At 43.6% G+C, this 12,306-nt stretch overlaps 1 protein-coding gene across 2 annotated transcripts in view; it reads left to right on the forward strand.

The window, feature by feature from the left end:
* Positions 1 to 2,223: 2,223 nt before the first annotated feature.
* Positions 2,224 to 12,306, forward strand: part of BLACAT1 (BLACAT1 overlapping LEMD1 locus) — a 178,471-nt gene continuing 168,388 nt past the window's right edge. Inside the window, exon 1 of one of the 2 annotated variants that reach the window (XM_073615804.1) lies at positions 2,224 to 2,372. Coding sequence is in view for 1 of the 2 variants with exons in the window: in XM_073615803.1 (XP_073471904.1) it covers positions 3,326 to 3,337 (12 nt within the window). In the remaining variant the exon portion in view is untranslated. Of the gene's footprint in view, positions 2,373 to 3,144; positions 3,338 to 12,306 lie in introns of those variants that run through there. The other variant, XM_073615803.1, reaches the window with a different exon arrangement.

Raw genomic sequence — 12,306 nt, forward strand, 5'->3', positions numbered from 1 at the left:
GACATATAACAGTCTTCATTGTGTGTTTTTTTGTCTCTTTTTTTGTAACAATGTTCCGCAGACAGATATACACCTTACCTCCAGCCCCTGAAGAAGAGGTCGCAATCCTTATATAAAGCCTCGAAACGCGTTGGGCCTGCACTGTCAATTGGCTCCTTGCTGATACAGCCTCTGTGGGGTTTTGTGTAGCTCTGTCGACCTGTTGTGTATATCCTGGTTGTATTTTTCATCATTTGTAAATTCTGGCATCCATTGTTGCTTTTATTCATTGTTCTCACTCTAGCACATGTTTTACTTTTAACTTTTGATACAATAAAATTTTGATAATTTTTTATATTTTTTGTTATACTTTTTTGAGACCTCCGCCCTTTAAAATCCCACTCAAGAGGAAAAACCATCCACTGTATATGCATAAAGGGATGCGGGTTGGTTGTCTCATTCCATAAAGCTCTTGTCACCACCAGTTTCTTCATCCAGGGTTAAGGCACTCCAATACAGGAACTGTATTACTGGCCACATTACCAGGTGAAACAGAGGGGAAAAGCCTAAAAAATAAAACTAAGCAACCACTATATCTATTAATCGGTAAGCTGCAATATATTACAGTTCTGGTTTGGGGTTTAATACCACTTTAAAGCAGACCTTAACCCTTCATACTTTAACCCGCTGCCACCCTTCCCTTCTCCACTGTTGGAAAAAGATGTTTTTGTTCTGTTTTTTTTTTTTTTTTTTCTATCTTTTATAAATTTTTTATTCTGTCTCGCCTAGATAAGAATGGCGTATTTGTCAGAGAACTCACACAGCAAGCGAGCATCTCCGTGCAGCAGCTGCCAACCCCTGTTCCGCTAATGCCAATGCGCATGAGCAGAACCTTAGTCAGAGACAAATGAGATCCAGAGTGGGCATGCACAATGGCGCTTCTTCTGCGAATCCAGGCGTACGGCGCCCTATATAAACAGAGAGTCTGCCTAGTATCAGTGCTGGCTCGTCTTCAGCTTGTCCCTGTGTTCCTGTTACTACTCTGCCTGATTGACCTTTGCTCCTGAAAACCCGGCTATCCTCTGACCATTCTCTTGAATCTTCCCTGCTTGCTAAATCTGCCTCTGCCTGCAATACTGACCTTGGCTTGGACTTATAACTACAGCTGGGCCTTCTGATTGTATACCCCGCTGCCAGCCTGTTGCCAACCTCTGCCTGTTCCTGACTACGGTTTTGCCTTCTGATTCTGTACTCCACTGCCAGCCAGTTGCCGACTCCTGCCTGTTCCTGATTCTGCAGTTGATCCTGATCTGGTTTCCGCTAAACGAGTCTGGTGATCAGTTTCCACATCTTCTCAGCAGAGGTTCCTGTGTCTCAAACTCCAGCCTTCTGCCTGCAGGCACCTGCACCCTTTCATTGCCCTTGCATTCCCTGTACCCACCACCAGGAGTGCTTGGACCTGAACCATGCAAGAAGCCACCCTCATCATTTCGGGCTCTGCTGTAAGGTACGTAACAGTATTCCTGCTCCTGCAGCCCCCTGGGATATTCCTGTCACATATCCCAAGAGGCTTCAGGAGCAGGGACACAAAGTTGCCAGTGCGCAAAGCTGTGTGCATCTGTGGGTGCTGACTACATGAACCAAAAAGGGGCAGCTAGCTCCCAATAACTGAGGAGGACCAAGATGGCAGTATAGTACCTTGGCTGAGCCACCTGAATAGTTTCTTACATTGTTCGCTGGGCAGGTGAGTATGTAAAATGAGGACGACACTGCACAAAAGGTAAGAGGGGGAGTGAAATTCCTATTTAAGGAACCACATGGTTATTTCTGTTAAAAAAAAAGGGAACAACATGGTTCAATAGGCCGAGCTTGTATAAAAACATTGCCATCATCTGAGGGCTATATGAGTTTAAATGCAACCCTAGTAATGGGGGCATGGTGCAGGGCACGTGGTGAACACAGTGTGGAACCTAGTAGATGGGGTTATGTATACATTGTGAAATTTTCTATCCTCACTTTTATCTAACAGAAGTGTACACTTGCTAAAAACATGCGCAATGCATAGGTAGGTTAAATAACCTGTATGTTATCCTAGTGCTTAATGGGATACTAGCACATTTCTGAGATGTGACAGACTACCCACCTTCCTTCGCTCTCCCTCTCCTATTACCTTTACTGTCCTTATTTTCTCCTTGTGCAAAAAGGAATTCCACCCACATATCACCTGCTTCCTCACTGCCCCCCTCTCCTTATCTTCTTAACTACCTTCAACCATTATTCATATAGCTCTGGCCATCCCTCCCAGATCCTCATCCTCGGTGTGTGGGTTTTCCTCAGTAAGGAATCCTGGAGCTGTGACACAGAGCTGGTAATCTGCTGCAAGCATCAAGAAGGTAAAGGTACTCAGTATCCCAGTCTGCAGAAGTATGTGTGTGTCTACTAGAGTACTACGAATGTGTGAAAGCTTGCCGGAGTGTTAATGTGTGTGTCTATTCAACCTTTTGTGGCTAGCTCTTTGTATCACCTTTCACGTTTCTTTGTGTGTATCTACAGTTATTTATTTCTGTATATGGCTTATTCTCATAGAGTATATACATTTACATTTACGTAATTAGATGTTGATGTATTTGTCTTTAAGTAGGTGTATAATTATATGTTTACGCGTATATTTTGCAAGGCCTTAGTTAAACTATTTTTTGAGGTTTATCCATAATCATTAGTTCATATTTGTCTTTGTTTACATTTATGTTTTATGAATTCCTGTGATTATTTATACGTAATAATTGACTGAATATTAATTATACACTATTATTGATATTTAGATGATCTTTAAACTGCATATAAAAGCCACAGTAATTTGTCTATACAGTAATAATAATAATAATACAGTAACAAGATGTACTGTATGAAGTAACAAAAATCCTGAGGGGCTTCTTCTGTGAAACAAACCTCCCAAGACCTCCGGTCTTTACTGAGCGTGCTCCTATACTGCAAAGAGAAATAATCTGTGTTGTTTCCATCTGAAGTGTAGAACTGCCCTCTCCCTGATCCCCTTTCCAAGAGCACCTAAAATGATATGTGCGGTCTTTCCACCAATTCTTTTCGAAGCAATGTCGTAGATAAGTAAACAAAATCTTTATTGGACGGACTTGTCACACGTTTTTGTGATCTTTTCAGACCCCCACCTTATCTAGCCAGTTCTTTAGAGCCCCTCCCTACAATACAGGGGGGACCACTGTGTTTGTAAGAGCGGATCAGGAGAAGGAGAGCAGAGCACAACATATTCTGCAGCCAACAAAGAGGGACAAAGAGGCAGGGGGACAGAGACAGAGCTGGCACAGCTTGAATGCAGAACACTGTAAGTATCATATTTAAGACATTGCACTGAGACAGAGATGCTAACCAAGACATGGGGTGAAAAGAAAGAAAAGCCTGTGTGGTTCAAAAAGAACAAAAAAGGAAAAATTGCCAGAGTTCTCTCTGTATTGTTGGATCTCATGGCAGTGAAAGGGTGAACTAGCGGTGAGTAAAATGCGCAGATCATCCTGCCATCTCTGAAAAGAGGGGAATCACAAATGGGAAGAAATAGATCTGAAAGCAGGGACGGAATAGGAAGAGATAGGAAAAGGTTTGATAAGGTGTATTCACTGTGTGAAAAAAAAACTAAGGTGTAAAGTGTGTCTAGAGAAGACTAGGTTTTAAAATAAATACAATTAAAATAATAGGCAGATCCTAAATAATTTGTTGTACACTTGATTTCAGTACAGTATATGGTTTTTAGACTTTCAGTAATGGACCACCACAGGTAAGCATGGAGACTCTATGTCACAGAAAATAAGTTTGGGATTTCCTGTGGTGCATAATGTAAAGAACAACTAGCCTGAACCAGGAACCCTAGCAAGAAGGTATGAGTTTTATTGTTTGGTTCTCCTGGTTGCACTGTTCATGTTTGTCCCAATGAAGACTGCTGATGTGCATAATCTGGCAACCAGCCTGAACCAAGAACCCTGGAAAGAAGATTTGATTTTAATTGCAAGAGGTTTCTGATTGCACTGCTCAGGTTTTCCCCAATGGAGACGACAGATGCATTTTTCAGGCAATACCATAGTCCACAGGTACAGGCCATGACAAGTGGTATTCAGGGACAGTCAATGGTCAGGGCAAACAAAATACTAAAGGTGCTGGTGCGGGTGCTGCAAAATCACTAATATGTGTGGGTAGACACCTAAAAACCAAGTATCGAGTCAGAGCTGAAAGTTACCAGAAATTGAGACAGTCCCAAAATGGAGGCATGCCAGATAGGCTCAGGAAGTAAGCAGGAGTCACCAATTCTATACACTACTCAAGGCTTCTCTCCTTGGATCCATTACTTACTCATTTACAACCGACAGGGGCTTGCCTTGTGAAATTACAGAACCAGAATGTCACTATCATATTCAAATTTCATTCTGGGAGAATAATACATGCTCAAAACATGGTTTTTAACAGTGTGTGAAATGAGTTGGGTAAGTAGACAGAGAAGGATTTTAATTATTCAGGGATCCTCAAACTACGGCCCTCCAGCTGTTGTAGAACTACACATCCCATGAGGCATTGTAAAACTCTGACATTCACAGACATGGCTAGGCATGATGGGAATTGTAGTTCTTGAACAACTGGAGGGCCATAGTTTGAATACCCTTGATTTAGACAAGAAGGTTTTGTTACCTTGCACCATATAAAATGTAATAAAGTGAATAATTACATGAAAAAGTCAATATTTTCTTTTGGCTAAAAAAGCTACAAAGTAGGGTGCAGAGATTTTTTTTTTCCGTATCAGCTACTTTATACCTTATGGTAATGTGAGGAGGATCTTTAAGCATCTGCCAAACTGGCAGCTAGTACGTTGGAAGAGGCATGGAAGGGAAGAGAAACTTTAATGATGATCTAGATGTTTCACTGACATGCTAAATATGGGAGAATTCTCCCCAAGAAAACAAGGTAATCCATTGTATAGATTTAAACAAACACCTGCCTGAGCTACTTTGTTTTTCCATTGGAGTAATTCTTGAATGCTTATGAGAAATCTAGTTTCATATTTATCAACTGCAAATACTCATCTAACAATGTGTGATAACCTGTGCCTTCCTTTTAAAAACTATAGATTTGGAATGGAAAGTGTCCTTTTAAAAGCAATCTAGTGGATTTTTTCAGACTAACCAAAAGTCTTACTTTCACTGAATATGTTCTTTTTACTTAGAGCATTCCCGTTAGTCTGGGATGAGTCCAGTTTTTACAAGTTTGTTTATTCTAAATCCATACACATTAATTTGGGTATTTTAATTTTGTATATACACTTGTTCTGGTTGATACCTAGAGCAGGACAAATACCTTTCTCCTGGTAAAATAATCTAAAGCCAGAGCTGTAGGGATATGATGTGAACCATTTTATCAAATCAATTCACAGCAACCAAATAACAGTATATCAATATTCAGAAATTGGTGATGGTATAAGCTGACTATAGTGAGCTCTTCTGGGAGTTTTATTTTGGGCAAAGTCAGTACAGCCTGAAAAAAAGACACCTTTGATAGTGAAAATACTGTATGTCACTTGGACATCTTGATTTTCTTTTGATTAATGTTATTAGTTTGCTTAAAGTGGGTCTAAAGTCAGAAGGTTTTTTTATTTTAATGCATTAAGATAAAAAACCTTCATTGTGCAGCATATTTACCTGACCCCATCTTGATCCAGCGATGTTGCACAAGAGTCTCGGCTGCACAAGTATCACTTTAAAGCCCAACTCCAAATTACAAAACAATATCCCCTGACCATAGGGCCCCCTGCATCACAAGGGTTAATGCTCATTAATTCTAGGGGATGACAAATAAGGTGTGATACTTACCTCACTCCTCGCTCCAGCAGGCTACCTCTCTCTGTGTGACCAGTCGCCTTAAGCCTCTTCTATAAGATGCTCTGGCCAACAGTGGCACAATGACATCATTAAATACAATACAGGGACACAAGGCTTACATTATACATGAAGCTGGCGAGGGCCCGCCCACAAGCTGGATTGAAGAGGAGCACTTGAGCCCAGCAGATTGAGGAGTAAAGCAAGTATTGATAGTCACTGCTCTCCACTCTGCTCCCCCAGCGTTCACTGGACTGAGGGGTTGGGGATTGCTGGCTCTGGCTCTCAGCCATGGGCTGAAAGGGGTGCCAGCAGTCAATCAGGCTGTGGGATGGATCCTGACAATATTGTCAGGATGCTTCCTAACCCTGGGGAAGCTCTGCCCATCTACTGTATAAGCTATTGTCCCCTCTCAGCTGACTCTATGTCACAGATGGACAAAAGTAATTGTCCACCTGTGACCCACAAAAGAAGTATGGCCAAAAAGGTTTTGACCATACTTCTCTTTTAGGTTGTCATAGGTTTATAAATACAGCCCTTTTAACTAAGGGAAGCATTTATAAAGCAGTAGTATGACCTTACTGTGGCTACACTACTGCTTTAAAAAAGGCACATTTATAAAACACACCATTGTGCTTTCAAAAAATATTTACTGCTTCAATGAATGGCAAAAAGCTAGGTGGTGGAAAGAGTGGCCTGGTTACATAACCTGTCAAAGTCATGAGACCGGCCTATGTATAACTCTAAAGTACACTCTGTAGGACACTGCAGCCTCCACACTATGGCCTCCATTTTAGGAATAAAGTATGTAAATGCAGGTAGAGATTGGTTGATGCATAAACAAGGTGCTTTCCAGAGAATAGTGATATTTGTTTTCAAGTATAAATGGACCCATAAAAAAGATGACTTGCAGAGTTATTTTTGAATCTGATTAACCACAAACCTGAGTCTTCTAAATCTATTTGTAAGATTTTATTAAATGAAGGTGTCATTGTTTTGCAATGTTTATCTGCTATATTGAATCAGCCATAAGTAAGTCTTTACTAAAGTAGTGATAAGCTAATCTGCTTGAATTTGATTCAAAGGCTGGCTGAGCAAATATGTTCAAAAATCTGCAAATTGCAAACTTTAATGTGAATCCTATTGAAGTCAACGGGAGGCAAATCTTGAAAATCAATTCTCTCCATTTTTAATGCTAATAGGCAAGGGAGTGTCAAACAAGCTGTATGGGAAGCTGGACAGTGCTAGTGGGGACGTGTACCAATGCAAAAAAATTACGAGGTACTCATAATGGCCTGCTCTGGTATTAAACGCAGTTTAATACCAGAACAGGCTTTTACCATGACACCTCATTTTGTTATTTAATTGTAGATGACACATTGAGTCCTGGCATTTTTGCTATTCAGTTCAGAGAAGTCATTTTGATTATTGGTATGCTTTACCTGTTATATACCTAGGCTATACAACACCTTTCCTGTGTACGCAGCTAGGTTTATCGAAACCATGGTATATAGTAGTCCCCCGTTACTCTCTATCTGTATGTATTTTCATACATTACTTTGCAATATTTGTTATACTTTGTGAGGGGTTAGCTCGGCAGCGAGTGTGTGTGTGACCCCCTGGATGAGTTCACTACAAAAAAAGTAGGCACAGCAAACAGCATTGAAGGTGAAAAAAACAAAAGGTGCGGTTTATTTACACTATATACAAAAAGAAACATGAAAATAGATCCTTGCCAACTTGGCCACTTACTACACATGCAGATTCCCTAGCTATGACCTAAGTGCAGCCTTGTGCTACCCCCAGCACCTATCTCCCTGGTTTAGAGGTTTGCCACAGAGGCTTTGTCTCACCGCACAGAACAGGTATCATGCTGCACAGAACTGGTTCCAGGATGGAGAAACTCCCTGAGGAGGCTGGGAGCTTTTGTAGAGGCCCTAATGAGCCAACTTCCTTCAGCTGGGCTCCATACCTCCCCTCTGAAGGACTTCCCCTAGTGGAATAAATCCGCATAGAGCCTGAATCTAGGACACACATACCTGCTATCCTGGATGCAGCCAGGCGATTTTACCTGCCTGCTGAACTGAACCTGAACTGGTGTTCCAACCCCAAGGTTGAAACGAGGGGGGTATGTGACAACATACCCCCCCTCGTTTCAACCTTGGGGTTGGAACACCAGTAGTCAGGCACGCATGAACCCGAGATAAAGCATCCACATTCCCCATCTGAACCCCAGGGCGATGCTTTACAGTAAAGTGGAATTGTTGTAGGGGCAGGAACCACCTATTTATCCTTCTATTGGTTTCATTATTTGGAGCCATCCAGTAACTAGGTCAAAATGTCTACCTAGCAGATAGTACCGAAGGGAATCTAAAGCCCACTTCACAGCTAAACACTCCTTCTCAATAGTGCCATAATTCACCTTGTGGGGTTTTAATTACCTGCTGAGATAAATGACCGAGTGCTCTTCCCCCTTCCAAACCTGGGACAACACTGCTCCTAACCCAACATCTGATGCATCAGTTTGTACAACTAAGCCCTTAGAGAAGTCAAGTCAGTACAGCACTGGTTGGCTACATAAAGACTGGAATGCTGCTTCAGCCTCCGGAGTCAATTTAACCAAGACAGACTCTTTCCCTTTTGTTAGGTTGGTTAGAGGCAAAGCCTGAAAAGCAAAATGGGGAATGAATCACAGATAGTAGCCAGCAATTCCTAGAAATGCTTGTAACGGGTTCTTGCTGTTGGGACGCAGCCAACTCTGTATGGCCTCAACTTTGTTGGCTTGGGGTTTTATCACTTCCCTCCCAACAGTGTACCTAAGATATCTGGCCTCTTCCTGTCCAATGGTACAGTTCTTTGGATTAGCCGTAAACCCAGCTTCCCCTATGGAATCTAAAGCCGTGTACACACGACCGGACTTTTCCACCGGACTGGTCCGACGGAACAAGCCTTCAGCTGACTTTTGCTGTCGAAAATCAGACAGACTTTAGATTTAGAACATGTTTCAAATCTTTCCGACGGACTTGAGTCCGGTGGAAAAATCCGTTCATCTGTATGCTAGTCCGACAGACAAAAAAGGACGCAAGGGCAGCTATTGGCTACTGGCTATGAACTTCCTTATTCTAGTTCCTTTGTACGTCATCATGTTCAAACCACCGGACTTTCGACCGGACTTTAGTCCGTTTGTGTGTGGGTAAGTCCGGTCATTCGAAAGTCCATTGTAACTCCGTCGAAAGTCCGTGGGAAAGACCGTCAGACCTTTGATGCTGAAAAGTCCGCTTGTGTGTACGCGGCATAACACGGCTTGCTCTTTTGGCAGATGTGAGGCCCAATCTGTACTTTGGACAATCACATCGTCCAGGTAAGCTGCAGCATACTTCTGATGGGGCCGCAGAATCTTGTCCATTTTCCGCTGAAATGTTGCTGAAATGTTGCCGGCACATTCTGTAGCCCAAAAGGCATTCTTCTATACTGGAATGCCCCATCTGGGGTTACAAATGCAGTTTTCTCCTTTGCCAACTCGGCTAGGGGAATCTGCCAATACCTTTTGGTCAGATTGAGCGTTGTCATGTACAGGGCTGCTCCCCGTCGGTCGATCAACTCATTAATACGTGTGTCAGGGCTGGGCTCAGCCCTTCCTTCTCAAAGCTGGCCGCTCAGCTGTCGGCTAATTGCCAGCTCCTATCTCTCCACAGTGACTCACCTGTTGATGATATCCTGCTCGTCAGTCCTGCCTACTTAAGCCGTCCAGTGCAGATGATCTCTGCCTTCGCCTTGGTCACATCTCTAGAGACGCTGTCCTGTGTTCCTGTTAAAGACTTGCTTGGCTGATATTCCTTCTGGTTCCAAATCCTGCTTGCTGTTCTACTACGCTCATCACTGGCTCCCTAATGTTTTGGCTTGTCTGACTATCCGTTCCAGTTCCTGAACTCTGGCTATGTTTTGACTATGTTTACGCTGTTTACCTTTTTTTTATTATTACTAAACAAGTGTGATTTAACTGTACTTCTGTCTCAGTCTGATTCATGGTTTCTAAAAGTAGGCGAAGGCCATGAATTTAGAAGATGCAGACAATCCACTTGTTGGTAATATTTTTTCCAGATTGGATGAGCAGGATCACCGCATGGATCAGTTTGCCATGGCGTTACAAACGCTCCTAAGCCACACCTGGAATCTCCCATTGTGACTGCCCCGGTACAACCTGTGTTGCAGGCCCTCCCTGCTGCTGCTCCAGTCTCTGTGCAGGCACCCGCCTCGAGTATTACCTCTATAAGAGGTATGTCTGGTTCCGTTCCGCTTCCCAAGCAATTTGGGGGCGATCCAGTCCAATGCAGAGGGTTTCTCAACCAGGTTGAGATATACTTTGAGATGCTGCCCCAGGCGTGTCCCACGGACACAAGCAAAGTAGGGTTCGTGATATCTTTGCTTTCTCAGAGAGCCTTGGCCTAGGCAAACCCTTTATGGGAGACGCAAAAACCTGTTATCTTGAGTTACCCTGAGTTTGTGGCTTCTTTGAAAAGGGTATTTGATGTTCCCGCACTCTCTGATTCTGCTGCCAAGTGCCTCATGTCCATCAAACAGAGTACGACAACTGTTGCCGATTATGCCATTGAATTCCGTTCTCTGGCAGCAGAGGTTGCTTGGAACAATGAGGCCCTCGTGGCTGCTTTTTCTCATGGTCTCTCGGATACCATCAAGGATGAGATAGCAGCAGATATACCCACTGAGCTGGAGAAGTTGATCACATTTGCCATCCTCCTTGACTCCAGACTCAGAGAAAGACTCCCTTTTAAGGAGCGCTTGCGGAAGCCTCCTGTACATTTGTTTCTGAACTTTGCAGTCCCACCCCTGCCTCCCTCACCTCCCATGCCTCCTGGTACTGAGTCGGTCTGTGAAGATGAAGCCATGCACTTGGGCTTCACGCATCTCTCTGTGGATGAGTGTGCCTGTATGGCCAGGCAGGTCACTTTTTGAAGTCTTGTCCTACCCATCCAGGGAACGCCCGAACCTTGAGGTCCTGTCACAGACTGACCTTAGGTGGCGTTGTTTTGTTCCATTTTCCAGAAGGATAAGCCCCTGGTTTTGGTTACCCCTTCTTGGGCTGAGTTGTCCGTCGAGATACAGGCTCTAATGGACTCTGGGGCTGCAGGCCTGTTCATTGATGCTGCCTTTGTATCGAAGCACTTAATTCCACTGCAGCTGCGTGACACTCCACTTGCCATTGAGGCTCTTGACGGGAGACCTCTACAGCCTGCCCATGTGACTCATGAGACTGTTCCATTGTCCATGGCCATAGGGGCTCTTCAACATGAGATAATGCAATTCCAAGTTATTTCCTCACCTAAGTTTCCGCTGGTTATCCTTGGTTACAGAGGCACAACCCCTCTTTTGATTGGCTCCGTGCTGAGGTTCTCTCCTGGTCGCCACAATGCAGTAAGACATACTTCCAGAAGGTAGCCAAGGTCCTGTGCACCTCTTCACTCTCCTCCCTGCTGGAGGAGTACCGCGATTTTAGCAATGCCTTGACAAAGGTCAAGCCTGTAGTTTGCCTCCACACTGGTCATATGATTGCGCAATTGACCTTCAACCTGGTGCCATACCCCATCTTGGCCGGGTTTACCCTTTGTCGGTCTTAGAGGATAAGGCCATGGAGGAGTATGTTGCAGACACATTTTCACTTCCAGTGGGCCTCCTACAACCCATACCCAATGGACCTTGTCCCCTGCTGGTGCTGGTTTCTTCTTTGTGAAGAAGAAGAGTGGTGAACTGAGACCTTGTATTGATTATAGGGGTCTCAATCATTTCACGATTAAGAATGCCTATCCGATTCTGTTGATTATGGAGCTATTTGACTGCTTCAAGGGAGCAACGGTTTTCATGAAGCTTGATTTTAGAGGGGCATACAATCTTGTGATGATTAAGGAGGGCGACAAGTGGAAAACTGCGTTTAATACCAGAACAGGCCATTATGAGTACCTTGTAATGCCTTTTGGCCTTTGTAACGCGCTGGCAGTTTTCCAGGAATTTATTAATGATGTCCTCTGAGATTTGTAGCAGTTATGTGTAGTGGTTTATTTCGACGATATCCTCATATTTTCCAAGTCCCTGGAGAGCCACCACACAGATGTCTGTTATGTGCTTCAGAAACGAAGAGAGAACAATCTCTATCGTAAATCGGAGAAGTGCGAATGCCATCCTGAACAGGTTAAATTCCTGGGTTATGTCATTTCCACTGCTGATTTTTTGATGGACCCAGAGAAACTTTCAGCAGTCCTACAGTTGCCCCGACCCATGGGTTTACGTCCTCTGCAGCGTTTTCTTGGCTTTGCCAACTATTATCGGAGGTTTATTCATAACTTCTCGTCTCTGGTCAAGCCCCTGACTGATATGACCAGAAAGGACGGTAACCCACAAAGTTGGTCTCCGGAGTCCATTAAGG

This window comes from Aquarana catesbeiana, linkage group LG02 (genome assembly GCF_042186555.1).
Source record: "Aquarana catesbeiana isolate 2022-GZ linkage group LG02, ASM4218655v1, whole genome shotgun sequence".
Classification (NCBI taxonomy): domain Eukaryota; kingdom Metazoa; phylum Chordata; class Amphibia; order Anura; family Ranidae; genus Aquarana; species Aquarana catesbeiana.